Source organism: Salmo trutta, chromosome 1 (assembly GCF_901001165.1).
Source record: "Salmo trutta chromosome 1, fSalTru1.1, whole genome shotgun sequence".
Taxonomy (NCBI): Eukaryota; Metazoa; Chordata; class Actinopteri; order Salmoniformes; family Salmonidae; genus Salmo; species Salmo trutta.
This window is the reverse complement of record NC_042957.1, coordinates 29,530,630-29,552,915: the sequence shown is the minus strand read 5'-3', so window position 1 is coordinate 29,552,915 and position 22,286 is coordinate 29,530,630. Positions and strand designations below refer to the sequence as shown.

The window sequence follows — 22,286 nt, the reverse complement described above, 5'->3', positions numbered from 1 at the left end:
TTTTTTCAATGGCGACAAACACAACAATATTCTGGTTTCATGGCTAAGAAAATCTCTTCTGACATACTGTATTATTGCAGCTGACTAAGGAAAAGTAGGACAGACAATGTATAATCACCATTTTACTGCCAATGATTGCGCAAAGTTGGTATCAATTTCACTGTGTAATGAGATGCCTCCCCTGTACAAAGACAACAAACGAACATAGATTTTTTAATTATAGCATCTGAAACATATTCACAACAATGCCGTATGTAGAGGATAATGTTTATTAGCTGCAGTGGACATTGAAATGCATCTTTACAGGGAGGCAAATATAATGTAAAACTATATTTACAGACCGAAAATACATACATATTTTTTATTTATTTTTTACTTCTAATGACTTTGTTGTTAATAATGTTGATTTTAACAGTAAAAAACATACAGTAGAGGTTGCACTGTAGCACACTAATAAACCACAATTATAAGATAAAAATTGTACTTACATCACCAAATGGAATGTTTATACTTTTGTTGTGCAAAGAGACATTTCTGCATCTACATGTTGACATTCTGAGAAAATGCTTTCATTGGAACACCTCCGTATGCAACGTATGTACAAGTCCCTCTTGCTCAAATATGAAATTACATTTTTCAGAGTCACGCCCGACTGTCAGCCACTTCACCAGTTCACTGCATATGCTAAGATGAACAAGACATAAATGCAGGCTCATTCACCGTACATGTAATGAATTATGGGTAATCTTGAATGAATACCCCCCCCCCTTAAAGCTACAAAAAAACAACCACTTCATTCCTAGCGGCAGAGCTCTCCCTTCCCTTCGTCATCCAACAGCTCTTTAAGTTTTCATCATAGGTGTCCTGATGTTGCATAGCACGGTGCATGGCGATTACAGTTGTCTGGCCGATGGGGTTTGTTTGAGGAGAAGTGGTCCATGTTAGAGACAGTCTCTCTCTTGTTCTCCATCTTCTCTCGTAGTCAGTTAGCCAGAGACCAAGGCCCAACTACGTCCCCTCTGCCTTCTCCTCGCCCTCTGTAGGACTCTTCGGTGGGCTTCCAGAGGACGAGCCCTCTCCTCCTTCTCCTCCATCATCTGAGAAACACACAGAACAGCATTCATTATTTTAGTCAGAAACATACAATTGAAAATGCCTCAAGGCCCATGTAGTTGAAAATGTCTGCGTTTCCAATTAGAATCCGAGCTGTGTACGCTCCCCTCTTTCGTGTTGCTTTGTAAGATATGGATGATGTGTTGCATTCACAAGATAAAAGGAATATGAGATTACCGACCTCAGCACATAACGTATAGCTGGCTGACACCTTGAGTATCAACAGAGACTAATCATAGCATAGACCCTCAACTCGACCACTTTGTTCATATCCAGCATTTTAATAGTGTTTTGAACACTGACAAAGTGCAATACGCCACATAGAGACGAGAATCTTCTGAGGAAATGGCCGATACCGACTGCTTCTTGCCAGACACTTACAGTATTTTATTCTACCGATCAAACACTACTCTGCTTTGATCCTTATAGGGCAAGGCCTAGGGGATTTATGCTGCAAATTGCAGGCAACTATGTTATATCTGGTTCATGCCCTCTATAACATGAGGACCTATGGACCCCGACGTTGCACTGCAGCCACTAAGTGAAAAGGAGCAATGCTGAGTAATAAAGTTATACATCTACAGAGGCCTCCAACTAACAATTACTTCCCCACCCTTATGAACCAATGCACTGATTGGCTTCCCCTCACTGATAGATAGCCCTTTCCAAATGACCCTCACAGCCATTGAGCTATTACTAAAAAGAGAGAGATGGCTGTTCCCTTCTTTAGTTTCCATTTAAACAGTTAAAGCTGAGGTACATTTTCCATACTGTTAACTTCCAGATGCCCTTTCCACTAAACCCTGCTTGATTAATGGAAAGCTGGCTGTCCAGACAGACACTTGCTAATGGTGATGGTCAGTCGGCTGGCAGGGCCTAACAAAATCACTCAACCATCTATTAATGACAGAGTGCTTTGTTCTCTGATTGGGTGATGCTCTGCCATGCTTTTCCCTTATACTTAGGTTTGGATTGTATCATTTATGGAAAAGTGCAATACTACATCTAAAATAATCTAAATGTTGAGATGAAATCACCTTCAATTGTGCAATTCATCCTAATCATTAACAGAGTGAAAGCATGCAGGCCTATGTAAATGATTGTAAATATTGCTGAAAGTATGCAGTCAAGTACTGTATGTAATTAAAAATACATTTCACTACCCACCTACAACAGAAAGCTCTGCTAGTTTGTCTGACAGGTCAGCAGGCCCCGCCTCAACGATATCAGGTACAGCGTTCCTCCGGCCAGTCCTCCCCGTGGCTGCAAAGTCAGTGACAACAGGCTCCACATCAGTCATCGCTGGGCCCTGTCCTCATAGCGTAGTCTGGAGGGAAAGGAACATAACACCATTGTGTAATTTATGTCTAAACATATTGTAACTGGTTGATAACACTGTGTTATAAATCATTACACAAGCTCTCAGTCACACATCACAGTACAACAGAATATCTGCAGTGAATATTACAGAGGTAATCACTCACAGGAAGTTGGTGGCATCTTAATTGGGGAGGACGGACTCGTGGTAACGTCTGGAGCAGAATAGGTGGAATGCTATCAAATACATCAAACACGTGTTTGATGCCGTTCCATTTACTCTGTTCCAGCCATTATTATGAGTCGTCCTCCCCTCAGCAGCCTCCACTGTAATCAATGTATTGGGCACGCTGCACTTGTAATAATAAGCAGTAACAGGCCTAATATTTTTTGAAAATAATTACGTTCAGAATGAATCAGTCTATATTTCTTTGTCTGGTAAAGTGTCATGCTTTTAACTCCAGCTATCTGGTAAGGTATTGTAAAGTATTGTAAAGCTCTACAGACAGAACCCTGATATGAGCAATATTACAGATCGTAGTGCTTTCACTAAGAGCACTGCTTCAATACCCTGCCCTAATGCCATTTGGTCCTTAAGCTCTAGTCTAAATATCCAGGACCTTTGTTAACTTGGCCTAAAGGCTATTGATTGGTATTACCACAGGGACATATACATCTGATCAATATTGTGATCAATACTCAACTATGTGTTATGCAACCTTTCCTGCAGCTCCATTTCCCCTTTGAATAAACAACCCTGCGTTTTACATTATGAGACCAAACGTAGTAAAGACTAAACACCATGCAATGCAGTGTACAACTTGACCAGCAGAGGGCGCATTTCACATCAGTACAGTATTGTAGGTCTAATAATAATCTACTGTCCATGTTAAACAGGGAGTAACCCATTCCCTCTTGTTTTGTTTTGTTAACGCTAAGTTAAGATACTCAGAGATTGTATTACAGTTTCTCCTGGACTGTTCACTATCTTATATTTTTAACACCAGCGATAACATTTAGACAGCCTATACATTTCCAAAGGGAATACGTCCTACCTCCAAGAACACAGCACACACACAGATAGTGCCTAAAAAACCCATCTAGCCATCCTTCAACAGATGGTGCATCGCCTCCAGTGGGTGTAGATCAAGGCCGTAGGTGATAAGCACCCACTGGATGTCACAAGATTTAGAATTTAATCAAAACCCCCTAAGTCAACACAGGCCATTCTTGGATTAGCTTTGTCGCTATTTTAAATAGGGCTCCAGCTTAACACCTGGGGCACCGGTGAGGCAGGTCAGACGGAAGCAGGGAGACGTTAGTCAGAATCAGGGCCAAGCAGGGAGACGATAGTCAGAATTAGGGCCACGCAGGGAGACGTTAATCAGAATCAGGCCCAAGCAGGGAGACGTTAGTCAGAGTCAGGGCCAAGCAGGGAAACGTTAGTCAGAATCAGGGCCACGCAGGGAGACGTTAGTCAGAATCAGGGCCAAGCAGGGAGACGTTAGTCAGAATCAGGGCCACGCAGGGAGACGTTAGTCAGAATCAGGACCACGCAGGGAGACGTTAGTCAGAATCAGGGCCACGCAGGGAGACGTTAGTCAGAATCAGGGCCACGCAGGGAGACGTTAGTCAGAATCAGGGCCACGCAGGGAGACGTTAGTCAGAATCAGGGCCACGCAGGGAGACGTTAGTCAAAATCAGGGCCACGCAGGGAGACGTTAGTCAGAATCAGGGCCACGCAGGGAGACGTTAGTCAGAGTCAGGGCCAAGCAGGGAGACGTTAGTCAGAATCAGGGCCAAGCAGGGAGACGTTAGTCAGAATCAGGGCCACGCAGGGAGACGTTAATCAGAATCAGGGCCAAGCAGGGAGACGTTAGTCAGAGTCAGGGCCAAGCAGGGAGACATTAGTCAGAATCAGGGCCACGCAGGGAGACGTTAATCAGAATCAGGGCCAAGCAAGGAGACGTTAGTCAGAATCAGGGCCACGCAGGGAGACGTTAGTCAGAGTCAGGGCCAAGCAGGGAGACGTTAGTCAGAATCAGGGCCACTCAGGGAGACGTTAATCAGAGTCAGGGCCAAACAGGGAGACGTTAGTCAGAGTCAGGGCCAAGCAGGGAGACGTTAGTCAGAATCAGGGCCAAGCAGGGAGACGTTAGTCAGAGTCAGGGCCACTCAGGGAGACGTTAATCAGAGTCAGGGCCAAGCAGGGAGACGTTAGTCAGAATCAGGGCCACGCAGGGAGACGTTAGTCAGAGTCAGGGCCAAGCAGGGAGACGTTAGTCAGAGTCAGGGCCAAGCAGGGAGACGTTAGTCAGAGTCAGGGCCAAGCAGGGAGACGTTAGTCAGAACCAGGGCCACGCAGGGAGACGTTAATCAGAATCAGGGCCACGCAGGGAGACGTTAGTCAGAATCAGGGCCAAGCAGGGAGACGTTAATCAGAGTCAGGGCTAATCAGGGAGACGTTAGTCAGAGTCAAGGCCAAGCAGGGCCATTTGGTGAGTGACTAACGGTGTTATGCAGTGGTGTAAAGTACTTAAGTACAATCACTTTAACATACTACTTTAGTAATTTTTTGGGGTACTGTACTTTACTATTTATATTTTTTGACAACTTTTACTTCACTACATTCCTAATGAAAATATTGTTACATTTTGGATGCTTAGCAGGACAGGAAAATGATCCAATTCACACACTTATCAAGAGAACATCCCTGGTCATCCCTAATGCCTTTGATCTGGCGGACTCACTAAACATAAATGCTTTGTTTATAAATGACGTCTGAATGTTAGGATGTGACCCTGGCTATGCGTAAATAAATAGAAAAACAAGAAGATTGTGCCATTTGATTTGCTTCATATATATAAGGATTTTTAAATGATTTATACTTTTACTTTTGATACTAATGTCTTTTTAAAACCAAATTATTTTACTCAAGTAGTACTTTACTGGGTGACTTTTCTATTAAGGTGTTTTTACTTTTACTTAAGTATGACAATTGCGTACTTTTTTCACCACCAGTGTTATGTATGGCCAGCTTCATCTGTGGCCAGCTTTAGAAGACAGAATGCTGATTAAGCAGCATGGCCCATATAAAGGCCCTGTGTGTGCTGAGAGTGAGACCCTCGGAGGAGTGATCCTGCATGTTTAAAGGCCCACTGCTAAACACATGCATCCATAACTGTCTGAGACTACAGAGAGACTGCTGTATTTGGACTTGGGTTCCATCCAATAGAGGGCTCTGGGTAGCAGTGGAACCAACAGTGCCCTCGCAGAGTGGGAGCAGCAGGAACTGGTGTTGGCATTCTCCTCAGTGCAGCCATTCAATCATCTACGTCCAATGGAATAAAAGGAGCTGGCTGCGTTGCCAGCAGGCCCCTGTGCCAAGCAACCAACGAGAGCCCAGTGCCAGAAGACAGGAGGGAGGCAGCAGCTTGTGTGTGTTTGACTGAGAACATCACTGCCCACTGCTGTTAGAAACACAAGCTTGTCTCCGTATGGTTGAGCTCACTCACACACTGCAGAAAGGAGGGCGTAGTAAAGCATCATATGCATATGTGGGTTGAAAGGTGTAGGTGTGTAAAGGCCTATTGTTGTCAGAATCAGAAAGGATAGAATCTGACTACAGGTTAGACCACTAAAGACTGACTATAAGAGCCTTGCCAATCAGCAAACATGTTTCCCTTGAAAGGCCTCCCGGGTGGCACAGTGGTCTAAGGCACTGCATCGCAGTGCTAGCTGTGCCAGTAGAGATTCTGGGTTCGAGTCCAGGCACTGGCGCAGCCGGATGTGACCGGCAGGCACACAATTGGCCCAGCGTCGTCCAGGTTAGGGGAGGGTTTGGCTGGCAGGGATGTCCTTGTCCCATCGCGCACTAGCGACTTCTGTGGCGGCCGGGTGCCGTACACGGTTGCCAGGTGCACAGTGTTTCCTCTGACACATTGGTGTGGCTGGCTTCCGGGTTAAGTGGGCATTGTGTCTAGAAGCTGTGCGGCTTGGTTGGGTTGTGTTTCGGAGGATGCACGGCTCTCCACCTTCGCCTCTCCTGAGTCTGTACGGGAGTTGCAGTGATGAGACAAGACTGTAACTACCAATTGGGGAGAAAATGGGGTAAAGAAAAAATAAATGTTTCCCTTGAAAGTATGCAAGGAAGTCAAATATCTTGAAGTCAGCACTTGAGCAACACTAGCCTGGTGGAACCAGCCTGATTGCTGCATTCACCATTCTGATTCACAAATGAAATAGAATGATGAACACAGTGATCAGACTGGTTCCATCAGGCTACTTCAACACATGCATTATCTAATAACAAAGACTGTTAATCCAGTCTTAATCCTTAACCGTATTGGAGTAGCACAACATCTTATCTCCTTCTAATTCTTTACAACTTTCTACGTACAGTATGACAACAAGAAGTTGTTAATGGAGAGAAATCTCCTCATTCCTGAATGCGTTTCCTTTCATGTCTATTTATGGTAATGCTCAATGACTACCCAGCTAGGACATTTGGTTCCTTGGAAGTTGTGGGAATGTACGTTTTGGTTTCCCATTGGTTCTGGGAACGAAGCCATAGGATTCCTGACTGGAATGTTTTTTAAACGTTCTGAAAACGGAAGTGAACATTTCGTCTGTTCTGGGAATGTTCATTTTTAGGTTGCAGGGAGGTTCTGAGAATGTTTTACTATGGTTCCCTGAAAGTTCCTGGGAGGTTTTATTAATGTTCTGAGAACGGAAATTATAGGTTATCTGTTCTGCAATTAAGTTGGGGATGGGATTGAAGGGACAAATATAGGAAAAATATACTAACTGAGCACAGCACAGATGACTGACATCTCTCCATCAGATGAAGATTGACAATCTTGACAAAAACATGAAATCCAGTTAACAATTCCTAAAATGCAAACATAAATGTGGAATATCTCCAAAACATTTGCAATTATTATAGTCAACAACAGAGGAGGTGTCTTGCATTTCAGGCACGTCAAAGCTAAATATACAAGGTAACACTACTTGTGAAGTACACAAATAAGCCCATAAATATGCAAAAATAGGTCTAAATGGCTGAGCTAGGAATGGACCCTGGGAGATGAGGGATTCATGCTAAAACTCTGATTACTATGTTCGAACTTATCAAAAGATGAAATCAGTTGTAACGGACTTAATATACTTCACACTAATTTGAAAAACAAGCCTTAAAATACTCAGCCCATCTTATTGACTTAATAAGCCATCCCTTTAAAACATAGGATTGGTTATAGGGACAACAGGACTATACAGATACTTATATATGCAGCAAGCACTCATGCATACGATGAAAAATGTATGATGTGTGACCACTCCACGTTACATTTTATGAAGCATGAAAAGAAACACACGTGTAAAAAACTGTGGGAATATAACGATCAAGTCAAAAACTTATTGGACATATAACCCTCAGGTCGTTTGGGTTCTATTTACGTTCCAACAAACAAGATAAGCAAAACATGTTTGAGTTCAGTGAATCATCGCTGCTCTACGGAGTGGGGATAAGATGTGCAAAGCCACTGTGCCGCAATGCTATTCCATTCACATGGTACTTCCCAGGAGACACTGTACAGACTAAAACTAACTCTGCACAAAGTCGTAAACACACTTAACTAGGCTCTGCTGCTCTACTACTGAGAATGTTTCACTGCAGAACTCTTTGTGGAAAATACCTGGATGAGCCTACTACCTGGATGAGCCTACTGAAATTTGAATGGAAATCTGTCCTTACTTGTAAATGGAAGCTTCTTATGTCATGTGGTCTGTCCTCCCAACCTGTCAAAGCGTCGTTATTTTAGTGGCTTGAATTGTCTCACTAACTAATGGCTGAACTGTAAACCTTCTCCCTCTGTCCACCAGTGCTGGTTGGACCAATGTGGAGTGATGACCTAGAGCAGCTTGGACGGCCATCGGAAGTTCCTATTCCTGTGTCAGAACAGCAAACAACACGTGGAGCCCCAGCTAATTTACTTAGTGACAATGGCTTGAAAGAGAACCATTACTCTGGGCTAGGCTGACCTTCAAGCTCAGACGGCCACCACCACTCATCACTAGCGTTGCACACCCTGCCAGCCACAAGGTTTCTTGATCCTCCTCATATTAAATGGAGAATATAGCACACTTTCAATAGCCCCACTGCCTCTTAATCTACATGGAAATAAGCTTTCAATCGAGGTAAGAGGATTAATAGGTGAGGGAAAGTGGAGCAGTTACAACAGCTCAGATGTGACACAGGGTGCAGAGTCAACATGTCAATTAGCTCATAAGGGAATTAAAATAACTTCAGTGCACTTTTCTATTTCGACCAACTGTTTCTAGAGCCTTCTATAGTATTTCATCTCTAGGTGATAAATACAATTTGTAAGCAAATCATGCACCATAAACTACATTCAACCAGCTGTCATAAAGGCCATTGATGTGAAAAGGTTATCCGACAGTACCAGTATGTCCGATTGCCAGGAGGCTTACATGGACAGACATAAGTGATCCTCTGTAGCTCAGTTGGTAGAGCAAGGTGCTTGCAATAGTAGGATATTGAGTTCAATTCCCAGGACCACCCATACTTAAAATGTATGCCCACGACTGACAAAGTTGCTTTGGATAAAAGCATCTGCTAAATGGCATAAATATACACTGCTCAAAAAAATAAAGGGAACACTTAAACAACACAATGTAACTCCAAATCAATCACACTTCTGTGAAATCAAACTGTCCACTTAGGAAGCAACACTGATTGACAATACATTTCACATGCTGTTGTGCAAATGGAATAGACAACAGGTGGAAATTATAGGCAATTAGCAAGACACCCCCAATAAAGGAGTGGTTCTGCAGGTGGGGATCACAGACCACTTCTCAGTTCCTATGCTTCCTGGCTGATGTTTTGGTCACTTTTGAATGCTGGCGGTGCTTTCACTCTAGTGGTAGCATGAGACGGAGTCTACAACCCACACAAGTGGCTCAGGTAGTGCAGCTCATCCAGGATGGCACATCAATGCAAGCTGTGGCAAGAAGGTTTGCTGTGTCTGTCAGCGTAGTGTCCAGAGCATGGAGGCTCTACCAGGAGACAGGCCAGTACATCAGGAGACGTGGAGGAGGCCGTAGGAGGGCAACAACCCAGCAGCAGGACCGCTACCTCCGCCTTTGTGCAAGGAGGAGCAGGAGGAGCACTGCCAGAGCCCTGCAAAATGACCTCCAGCAGGCCACAAATGTGCATGTGTCTGCTCAAACGGTCAGAAACAGACTCCATGAGGGTGGTATGAGGGCCCGACGTCCACAGGTGGGGGTTGTGCTTACAGCCCAACACCGTGCAGGACGTTTGGCATTTGCCAGAGAACACCAAGATTGGCAAATTTGCCACTGGCGCCCTGTGCTCTTCACAGATGAAAGCAGGTTCACACTGAGCACGTGACAGACGTGACAGAGTCTGGAGACGCCGTGGAGAACGTTCTGCTGCCTGCAACATCCTCCAGCATGACCGGTTTGGCGGTGGGTCAGTCATGGTGTGGGGTGGCATTTCTTTGGGGGGCCGCACAGCCCTCCATGTGCTCGCCAGAGGTAGCCTGACTGCCATTAGGTACCGAGATGAGATCCTCAGACCCATTGTGAGACCATATGCTGGTGCGGTTGGCCCTGGGTTCCTCCTAATGCAAGACAATGCTAGACCTCATGTGGCTGGAGTGTGTCAGCAGTTCCTGCAAGAGGAAGGCATTGATGCTATGGACTGGCCCGCCCGTTCCCCAGACCTGAATCCAATTGAGCACATCTGGGACATCATGTCTCGCTCCATCCACCAACGCCACGTTGCACCACAGACTGTCCAGGAGTTGGCGGATGCTTTAGTCCAGGTCTGGGAGGAGATCCCTCAGGAGACCATCCGCCACCTCATCAGGAGCATGCCCAGGCGTTGTAGGGAGGTCATACAGGCACGTGGAGGCCACACACACTACTGAGCCTCATTTTGACTTGTTTTAAGGACATTACATCAAAGTTGGATCAGCCTGTAGTGTGGTTTTCCACTTTAATTTTGAGTGTGACTCCAAATCCAGACCTCCATGGGTTGATAAATTGGATTTCCATTGATTATTTTTGTGTGATTTTGTTGTCAGCACATTCAACTATGTAAAGAAAAAAGTATTTAATAAGATTATTTCTTTCATTCAGATCTAGGATGTGTTGTTTAAGTGTTCCCTTTATTTTTTTGAGCAGTATATATATATTATAGGTGGATGAACTGCATGCAGAGAGAAAAACACCTGAGGCTCAACCTGTCCCTGGGTCCCCCTCTTCTTTCCACTCCACTGAGAGAAGAGCGAGCTCCCGACTTCTGATAATGAGCCGTGTTCAGTGGGAAACTTAAGGGAATTAAGTCACATGGCAGGATTGTGAATAAACAGCTGGCTGTTCATTATTCAGGTGGGTCAGGGACTCTCATTACTGTAGCCCCAAACAAACAAAAGAGTCCTGCTCACAGAGCATAGTGAACAGCCTGCCTCTCCACTCCCACTGTTTACTCCCGCTGTTACCGGTCATATAGCAGCGCAAAGCATAACATGACATCATTGATCTGGCACCATTGTCTAATTGTCCACTGAGGTATTATTGAAAACAATGATTTTCCACAGATGGCAGATACTCTACAAGGAAGAGAAATGTGACAGTGTCCTATTTATATCTGAGAGACGTCCATCCAAAAGTGTTGTATCCTGCCCCTATGGGCTCTTTACCCAACCCAGTGGTAGCTGTGTTGATCCCGCTGTGAGTGACAGCGTGGAAGGCCGGCCCGTCCTCGGTCTGTCCCTCTCAGCAGGCTCACAGGCTTTTCCCAGTAGCCCTCTGTCCAAAAGGGCAGCATGTGACCGAGCGAGCAGTCAGATAACACGGCGAACACAGAGAGACCCCAGCAAGGCAACGGGAATGACTGCCAAACATAACCTAGAAATACTGTGACAACATTTGATTAAGGCACAGCAGATCAGAAATAAAAAACAAACGAGCACGTAACAACCATTAGGCTCATCTCTTTAAATGTTGTAGGAGCCAAATGCTTGTTGATGTAACTGATAAGAAACCACATTACATTGCGAAAACATGCAATTAAATGAATCACAGGCATCACGGCTACAGTACAGAATGTCTCTGCACAATGTTTTTACAGCGTTACTATAAAGCCTTGACAGCAGATGCCCATTTGATCATGTTACACTGCTCATTGGACCTCTTCTACCCAGAAATATATCCTAGTTGGGGAGACCACAATATTTCCTCTCAACTACTATTTGTCATTTTGCTATGGAAAGATGTAATTTGAAACAAAGCCTACAGAAATTGCCTCCATGTTTTGCAGCATAGAGAGGGTAATTAAGTAAACGTCTCCCATAGCAGCCGGGAAGAGAAGAGGGCCCTCCACCTCCATATAGGGCTATATTTGGACAGGCGATCTCCTGATGCCTGGGATTTAGAGGACACAGCTCCCAGGGCTGCACATTCTCTGTCACTCATATGTAAGAGCACCAAACTGACAAGTGACTTTAGTGCACTGAAAAGCTTATCTTTTTCAAATCACTGAGTAGGGCTCCTCCAGGGTATTTCCAATCGAGAGATTCATAAGCCTGATTGAGCATCTCTTCAGTTCATACCATCTGCAAATTCCTGTTGCCATTTATCATACATATCCTACATTAGTGTAGCTAGTGTCACATCTGGTCAGACAGAGTCATTCTTAAAGCCACTGATGAGCTCATAAAACGTCTTTATAAACACCCCCAGTGCTCAAAGAATACATATTACAAGAAATGGAGAGAGAGAAAAAAAAACTAAACATACTTTGCAGGCGAGTTGAAGATGCTGTGCAGGTAAGCCGGATGAGAGGTTTTAATCTTTCCCTATTTATAGCCAAGTGAGTTGGCCTGAGCAGCAGCAGCGAGGAGAGATGGAGATGAGGCAGAGCAGAGAGGCAATGTGATTCATCTTCTACTGACCACTGTAGAGGCGGGACCATGGTCGTTCTCCCGTTCCAGACGGAGGGAGAGAGGCCGTCCCTGGAGGATGCCTGTCCTGCTGGCCACCTGCCTCCTCAAACAAACATGAAACATTCTCCCGATAGGCTTCATATGGGCTGTTTCCCAAATGGCACCCTATCCACTGTATAGTGCACTATGTTTGACTAGGGCGCATAGGTCAGCGTATTAGGTTTTGGGTTGGCATTTGGGACACAAATATGATCAAACCCCTCCAAGATTTACTAAAATCCTTTGAACTGGATAGTCAATTAGATATCTTACATGCTTTGAAGTGAAGAAAGCCAGTACCTGATCTTGAAATAAGCCACAGAGCTTTGGACAACAGCTGCCCGTGGCTGAGCTGGCAATTTACAGAACACAACACATTGAGGTCTTATTGAAGTTGAGCATCTGAAGAACAAAATGCATTTTTCACTTCATATTTCTGTAAAAGTCCTAGCTAAGTCATAATATCTAAGAAAATCACCCAGATGCCTAAAATAGCCCCACAAAAAAATAGAATACCCAAACAAACATTTCTATCACACCAGTGTGTTGAACTGATCAAGGCTATATTGAAGCAATAAGGCCAGAGGGGGTGTGGTATATGGCTAATATACTGTACCACGGCTCGACGCAACACCGTGGGATAGGTACGATGCAATGCCATGGTATATTGGCCATATACCACAAACCCAGAGGTGCCTTATTGCTATTATAAACTGGTTACCGACGTAATTAGAACAGTGAACAATACATCTTGTGTCATATCTGTGGTATACCACGGCTTTCAGCCAATCAGCATTCAGAGATCAAACGACCCCATTTATAATCACAATTAATGCATATCTTAGATGCTGGTTTCAAAGCTTGATGCTGTGACCCGTCGTGTTGCCAAGGGCATCTTTGAGACTCACTGTCAAGTCATGGCCCTCTCCCCCAGGAAGCAGCCTGTGACTTTGAAAAGGCTTCCTCCCTCTGCACTTTGTTGAAAAATCACCTTGAGAAGATTTATGAGGAGTTTAATGTCGGGGAGAGCAAGAGTCAGGGAGCGGAAATGCTGAAAGCCGATTCATTACACACACCTGCCAGAAGAGGTATGCACCCCAACACTGTAACTCTTCTCTCTGGTAGGTCTGATGGCCTCACCATTATGTGCCCGAGTGACAGTGACCCTATCAAATAAAAACAGCTCTCTCTGCTCACCCAAGATTGAATACAATTGCATAATTAATGATATAAGCAGATTTGAATAAAATATTCATATTTTGTACTGTGTATATGCACACACATGCACTGGCATTCTCTACAAATAGATATTTATGGTGACTCATCTATTTGGCTACATGTGAAATGACACATTTTCAATTGGCCCAAAGACCCTCCTTTATAATCAGTCAATCAATGCATTCAGAAAGTATTTACACCTCTTTACTTTTTTTCACATTTGTTGTGTTACAGCCTAAAGGTAAAATGTATTAAATTGCAATTATTTTGTCACTGGCCTACACACAATACCCCATGATATCAAAGTGGAATAATGTTTTTAGACATTTTTACAAATGTATTAAAAATGAAAAGCTGAAATGTCTTGAGTCAATAAGTATTCAACCCCTTTAGGCAAGCCTAAATAGGTTCAGGAGTAAAGTCACAATCACATAATACGTTTCATGGACTCACCCTGTGTGCAATAATAGGGTTTAACATGATTTTTTTATGACTGTTTCATCTCTGTACCCCACACATACAATTATCTGCAAGGTCCCTCAGTCAAGCAGTGAATTTTAAACACAGATTCAACCACAAAGACCAGGGAGGTTTTCCAATGCCTCGCAAAGAAGAGAACCAATTGGTAGATTGATAAAAATTAAATAAAAAGCAGACATTGAATATCCCTTTGAGCATGGTGAAGTTATTAATTACACTTTGGATATTGTATGAATACACCCAGTCACTACAAAGATCAGGCGTCCTTCCTAACTCAGTTGCCGGAGAGGAAGGAGACCACTCAAGGATTTCACCACGAAGACAATAATGACTTTAAAACAGTTACAGAGTTTAAAAGCTGTGATAGGAGAAAACTGAGGACGGATCAACAACATTGTGTTTACTCCACAACACTACACCTAATTGACTTAAGCAAAAAGAAGGAATCCTAACAGAATAAAAAAATATTCCAAAACATGCATCCTTATTGAACTGTGAAACTATGCAATACATCCAAAATAAACTGAATAAACAAAAAACAACAAACCGTGACAAAGAGTTAACATACACGTACTCAAAAACAATCTCCCACAAACCCAGGTGGGAAAAACACCTACTTAAGTATGATCTCCAATTAGAGACAACGATGACCAGCTGCCTCTAATTGGAGATCATCCCAAACAAAAACCCAACATAGAAATACAAAACGAAAACATCACAACATAGAAAATCGAAACTAGAAAACCCCCCTGTCACGCCCTGACTTACTCTACCATAGAAAATAACAGCTTTCTATGGTCAGGACGTGACAGTTGAAGACTTTACCAGGCAGTTGTGCGGTCTGCTGGGGCCAAACAATCACAGCTAGGTGGTCTATTTCATATTTGTTATTCCTCGTACAGTGTCTCATTCAACCGCAGCTTCATCAACAGAGTGCAACACAGGATATAAAGCAGGGCGACGAGTACAGCCTAGATTGCTTATGGTTTATCTTTAGCCTCTGTGATGACTCGGCTCAAATCCAGTGATTTAAGATTACACAGTCCTGGTTGTTTTATTGCCCCAAGTCTCTAGACTTTACACAAGGTTGGATAAAGACAAGGATTAGGCCTCAGAGCTGTGTGACTGTGGGGCTCTTCATCTACTGTGTGCACTCTGTGAATTATAACGTGTATGGTTATAATTTATACAGATGTACAATGCCGGTCAAAAGTTTTAGAACACTTATTCATTCAAGGGTTTTTCTTTATTTTTACTATTTTCTACATTGTAGAATAATAGTGAATACATCAAAACTATGAAATAACACATGTGGAATCATGTAGTAACCAAAACAGTGTTAAAAAAATCTAAATATATTTTTTATTTGACACAATTTTCCTTGATGACAGCTTTGCACACTCTTGGCATTCTCTCAACCAGCATTATGAGGTAATCACCTGAAATGCATTTCAATTAACAGGTGTGCCTACTTAACAGTTAATTTGTGGAATTTCTTACCTTCTTAATGTGTTTGAGTCAATCAGTTGTGTTGTGACAGGGTAGATAGCCCTATATGGTGAAATACCGCCCATATTATGGCAAGAACAGCTCAAATAAGCAAAGAGAAACAACAGTCCATCATTACTTTAAGACATGAAGGTCAGTCAATACGGAAAATGTCAAGAACTTTGAAAGTTTCTTCAAGAGCAGCCACAAAAACCATCAAGCGCTATGATGAAACTGGCTCTCATGAGGACCGCCACAGGAATGGAAGACCGAGAGTTACCTCTGCAGCAGAGGATAAGTTCATTTCATTAGAGTTACCAGCCTCAGAAACTGCAGCCCAAATAACTTCACAGAGTTCAAGTAACAGACACATCTCAACATCAACTCTTCAGAGGAGACTGTGTGAATCAGGCCTTCATGGTAGAAGTTCTGCAAAGAAACCACTACTAAAGGACACCAATAATAAGAAGAGACTTGCTTGGGCCTAGAAACACGATCAATGGACATCAGACCGGCGGAAATCTGTTCTTGGTCTGATGAGTCCAATTTTGAGATTATTGGTGAACGGATGATCTCCGCATGTGTGGTTCTCACCGTAAAGCATGGAGGAGGAGCTGTTATTGTGTGGGGGTGCTTTGCTGGTGACATAGTCCATGATTTATTTAGAATTCAAGACACACTTAACCAGCATGGCTACCACAGCATTCTGCAGCGATACGCCATCCAATCTGGTTTGGGCTTAGTGGGTCTATCATTTGTTTTTCAACAACCAAATTGAGATGGTTTGGGATGAGTCGGACCGCAGAGTGAAGGGGAAGTAGCCAACAAGTGCTCAGCATATGTGGGAACTCCTTCAAGACTGTTGAAAAGCAGGCTACTACATGATTCCATATGTTATTTCATAGTTTTGATGTCTTCGCTCTTAATGTAAAAAAAAAAATTGTACAAATAAAGAAAACCCCTTGAATGAGTAGGTGTTCTAAAAACTTTTGACCGGTAGTGTACAATGTGGTTTATTTGTGTTTTAAAGAAAATCTATGTCTGTGGTATGAATTTCCATCTGTGGCTCTGGGAACAAGGAACCCAACCTGTGTTGTGGTCTTAAAATGACTTCTGCTGGTACGCACCAGTGCACTGTGTAGACTAGAATAACATAATTGCACATGCTCCCAGTGAGAGCTAAGTACTCTCATGGGGTTGCTGCATGTGTGTCATGTAAGACTGGCACTGCAACATATAGTAAGCTCCACTGTCTACTTTTCAGTGACAAACTGGCAGCTGGTGACTCAAAGGGACCAAGACAGAGAAGGATGGACAAAGACAAACCAAGACGGTAGGAACCTCGGAGGAATACCACTGTTCACCGTGGGTCACTGGGCCAATCAGCACATTTGGATCGAAATCCAGTGTGGCAACAACAGGGGAAGTGGAGATTTAATCCCCAAAATGTTTATTTATTCCAAAAACATGATGAACTTAACACTCTACTACAGTACACAACATAAGAATAATGTGGGATTTCATTGCTGTTCTGCCACTAAACCAATGGCTCCTTTCATTACCAAAATGCCAGAGGTTTAAAGGGCTAAAAAGGACCAAATGTGATCCAGCAGTATGGATAAAACATTAGCAATACATCCAAAAATAGTTTCCTTGTATTCAATATTTCACAGAAAGGACGTGTGTGTGTGCAGCAGCCTCTGGAAGCTGTTCTGACTCTGGCAGAGCAGTCCAGAATGACAACGTTAGACTCCCACAATAGGCCAGATTTGTGATCATTTTATTGACTCAATAGTAAGAGGAGCGAGAGCATGCTTGGCTAAGTGCTAAAACTGATGCGATTTCACAAGAGCCAATAGAGAGAAATATTAACGGCGTCTTTTTTGTAGGCACTAACTCTGCCATGGTTCGTTGGAAAAGTTTATTTCGTTTTTGTAGGGTTTTTATATAAACACAGAAAATAGCGTATGTGGTAAACACAGGTTTAGTAGATTTATACGTTTTGTTCTATGAGATAATCTTCATCAGCTAAAGTCACGTTCTGTGCATTTTGAAGCATTTATGTAATAAAAAAAGCACATAAAGGCTTCATAATTCGTAAAGGTCATGTTAACTGACTGATATTACAATCATAGAACAAAATGTATAAGATCTCCTAAACCTGTGTTAACCTTATTTTCTACCTTTATCCCACAACCATATTCTTTCCTCATTCATTTTCTCCATAGGAATGGCTGAACGAACCAGAGGTAACTCTATTCTGTTTTTCAGGCCTACAAGCTGTCGAGCTCTATTAATTACCGTAGGGCAGACTAAGCTGAGAGGGAGCCAGGCAGAAGAGAGGAATGATGGGAAAGAGGAGCCCTCCTGGGGCATTGCTAGTGAAATACCAGCACAGAAACTGTCAAAGGCATTCACAGATGCCTTGATGACACTCACTGAAGAAAAAAAAAACTTCAAACAGCATGAGCCACAACAAAACCGCTTTCCTGTAGCAGGCAGACTGTAGTTAAAGATGGTCAAATTGAAATGCCACCAATTGTCAGCGTTTACCTGACTAAGCCCTAATCCTTTCAGACGCCATCTTTAAAAGACTGTTGGTCTCTGGGGATTTAAGGTAGAGGTGTCTTCGATCAAACTCCTGATGAGTCTCTGATCAGGTTACAGCTTACCCTCTTTGTTTGATAGAAAAAAAAAACATTTTCTCTCTGCATTTGTTTTATCAGACATTCCTGAGAAAAACTTTTGATGTGTAGACACGACACAATGTGATAACAGGGAAATAAGTGGTACCAAACTGCCCTTTTCATTCCCATCATGTGTGCAATTACACACACTATTAGGCAGACCACATTACTAATTCTCTGTCATCAACTCAGCCAATTAACAGGATTATACAAATGTGAGGCACCTAAGCTCATTACCTGAATACATGTTTTTAAAGTACAGTCACAACTGACCGATTTGGAATGATTTACTGTGACATAAGATCCTTAGTGACAGGCAGATGATGGTCACTGGTCCACATGAATGATGAATAGTTATATTTGCATATCTAACACCGGACAGCCTCCAGATAGCAGGAATATAAGCCTATAGGCAGCTACCAGCTCGGGGCATACAAACCCCACCTCTAAGGTGAAATGGGTAACAGCGTTCTTCACATTTCTCTTTACCTTTCCTGTGAGTAATAATAATGGTATAGCGTTGCGAGGTGAAGGAGCGCTGAGTCTATTTGACAAAGTGCTGACCAGAGGAAGCAGAGGGGGGGTGTAATGCTATGTCCACATGCAACTTCAGCTGTCCCTCTGGATATGCGTTAACAACATCTCACTTCTACTTTTAGTATCCTCTCCTCTAGAAAATACAGCAGTCCGTTGACAACAACAGCCTGGTCCAAGCTGAGTGGTACTGTTTGGATGGTAAACTGACACCTACACTACAGTAATTCTAAACTTATACAATGATTATGGTGGAGCAGGTCAGACAGATTGTGCGACGGGGTCTGGAAATGACATGTTACACAGGATTCTAAAGACTAGAGCAGGCAGTCAACAGATTTAAGATTAGAATGTGTCTGCAATCTCTTCCCTCTCCATGTCATAATCAACACATTTCCCCAGGCTGGCTCATTATTCTGCCAGTCATGTAGTCTCTCGGGGCAGGTGTTGACTGGTGGATGTGTAGAAAGGAGTGAAAGGAATAGCATGGTGCTTTCCCACTACTCAGCAGGAGTTAGGGAGTCAGACACTGGAATGGAATGCATGCTGTAATCAGGAATAAACCCAGTGCTTGGAGATCACCATAAATACAACATCCTACTGCAAGATGCACGTAGAGCAAACACTGTTTCAAACCATAGGTTTGAGTTTTCATCGGAAAGGTTTTAGCTGAGTGTCACCTTCCTCAAACAGCTTATGCAAAAGATGAGAGCCATATAAATGTGACCATGCTTTATTTGATCAGTGGGAATAATATAATATATAATATAAAATAAATGAGGAAACACTGATTGATAGAATCAGTATTGTTCCTCGTGATTGCACTGCAGTCAGGTAAGCTAATTGAAACATTTATGGTATTAAATCAAATCAGCTAGGTATTCAGACAGAGGGACAAACAATTGAATTAGAGATAGGTGAGCTTTGTTTCAAGTATTGAATAGCATTCAAAGGCTAATGTCATTTGGAATGAGAGGAGGATTTGTCCTTAAAATACAACGACCTTATGAACAATTAATAATAACCCTGATTATCAATCAATCCAAGTAGCATGATATTCGTTGATATTCTTCTGCATGACAAACAACATGATTGTTCAATAACAATGGAATGTATGTAGCCTGTAACGGATAGATCGATTGACAAAAAGGTTGCTCAATCATCTGCACATTGTAGCCTATGGTGTGTATGACATTGCATATACGACATTGTCATGTGTGAATTTACATGACTGATATTCTCTGGCTGCAGATTTCTACCACAAGCAATGACAACAATAACCAGCTGAATTAAGAACCGTATAACTTGCGCATAAATTAGGCTTCAGCAGCTTGTAGGTTACTTGTCGGCATTGGGCAACAACCTGACGACGAGTAACCTTCCAAAACACGAAATATTGTGACACTTACTTACCCAATGTGTAGAACAAATGGTTGTTACAATAATGTGCTTTAAATGCGCTCCCCCGAAATATATATTTCACCATCGACAACCCATGGATAGGACGCGTTGCGCACAGTTCATCCTCATCGTGATTTCCTCTACTCTCTTTATTCTAGTGAAAGGAACTATATCCCCTCCACGGTGACATCACACAGACATACTTCGCACGGGAACGCGCAGAGGCCAGTGCGGATTTAACTTGAGCACATTTGTTTCGTCCTCTATCACAGTATCTTTGAAGTCTATTATAATGTAATTATGACCCTATATCACCAGTTTGATGGACATTCAGATTGACATATGCTCTGATAAGGAACTGATAAAGTAGTATTGGCATTTGCATTGCATCAGTTTGAATTTACCTGTCAGGCAATGAGAAACAAAGACTTTGGCCTACTATGTCATTGTAGCAATTCCAGTCATTGCATATTTCTGATGGAGAAAGATAGCTTACCAAATTAATGCTTGAATTCCTTACTTGTCTAGTGGTTCATTTATTTGTAAAATAAATATGCATCACTGAACACTAGGTGAAGTGTAAGCCTCCACATTATTGCTCTGTTTCCAGAAATAAAATGAGCAATGAGTTTTCCTGTAAATTGTGAAATGTAACATTAAATTCCAGAGCAGACAGACAGCCACAGAGAAAATTAGTTTTCCAAGATATAATTGTGCGTATATGCATGGAAGGACAGGGAACACACTTTTTCCAGCTGGAGAAAACACAGACTAACTGAACTGGGACAAAGCCAAATGCAGCACCGTTGTGTGTAATGAACTATATGTATCAGATGCAATTCCATTTCAAGAGTTTCAAATTGTTGGGGTCTCTTGCGATGTTGAGATTTGTTGTACTTCTTTATGAATTGCATTCATTTTCCCCCAGACCTTCCTGTTCTATTAAATCATCAGGGATAGGCTATAGTAAGTAGCTTGGAGAGGTAAAACAAACGGAATATGATATAAGTACGCATACTGCGTATCTGCAACTGTGATTTCACTTATCACTGCATTCAAACATCAGTATCATATACTGAGAATGTATGAAGGCCCTTTGGAGAATTAGGCTGCTTCCAATCAATGCAATTTGTTTTATGGACTGTCTGAACAAGCAGTAGCTGTTGTAAAAGAATAGCCACTGCTGTGACTTAAATTAAATGTGATTTCAAACCATCTGTTACTCTTCTTACTGTCTAGAATATAATTTAGATAAGGGAGGAAATGTATCTTCTAAATCTAACTAAAGCAATTAAAATAGCAAGAAGATCAGACTGTGCTCCCCTTCCACAGCCAAAAACAGGGTAGCCTAATATTCAGTACGGAAAGGCTCAATTATCACCCGAGTATGGTACCTGGCTGATAAACTGATGCCCATGTGAAACCCACAAACCAAGGCTCGTGCAAGACTACTTACATACTTACTCGTTTACATGTGAAACCCAAGGTACTCATGAATGACTTCCTAATACTCCATAGCCAGAATATGTGATTATCCAAATTAGCCTAATCTGATATGATGAAGGTGACAAAGCTACCACATATCTGAATTTTAACAGTAGCCCTTTGTACTGTCGCTCACTGCAAAAAGCCATGAATGACTCATTTACATACTTATTCTCCACACATGATCTTTTTTCCCTATCTTAATGTCTCCCACTGCTGAGGCCATTAGTGAATGAATCAGAGCAGCATTTTGTGCTCAGGGGGAATGCAATTAGGATACATTTTTCTTCTCAAATTAAAGTGATGGTGATGGAATCCATGGGATAGATTTAAACGAGTCCATTTGACCCCCTTGATTAATAAATATATTTCTTTCCATGAACATGATTCCAGAATTATCCCTGCTTGTCCCTTTGAAAACAGCCCAGGGTCTATTAATAGAGGTTTCCTAGAGATGACCTTGTTGTGACAAGGAGGTGTCTGAGCTCACTCCACGCCAGAGCTGTCTGCTGTCTCCAACAGCTGGGCA

General features: G+C 42.6%; 1 protein-coding gene across 3 annotated transcripts; it reads right to left on the bottom strand.

Annotated features, from left to right (window-relative positions):
* Positions 1-253: 253 nt before the first annotated feature.
* On the bottom strand, positions 254-20,442 carry pkib (protein kinase (cAMP-dependent, catalytic) inhibitor beta). Of its 3 annotated transcripts, none has more exons than XM_029752266.1 (3): positions 20,285-20,442; positions 2,281-2,440; positions 254-1,097 (listed from the first exon to the last, which is right to left on the bottom strand). In XM_029752266.1, the coding sequence occupies exons 2-3, from the start codon at positions 2,411-2,413 to the stop codon at positions 1,009-1,011; spliced, it is 222 nt and encodes a 73-aa protein (XP_029608126.1). In that variant the 5' UTR covers positions 2,414-2,440; positions 20,285-20,442; the 3' UTR covers positions 254-1,008. The 3 variants fall into 3 exon arrangements, with proteins under 3 accessions (XP_029608126.1, XP_029608141.1, XP_029608133.1); XM_029752281.1 differs by lacking the exon at positions 20,285-20,442 and adding an exon at positions 12,280-12,432; XM_029752273.1 differs by lacking the exon at positions 20,285-20,442 and adding an exon at positions 8,186-8,370.
* Positions 20,443-22,286: the final 1,844 nt, after the last annotated feature.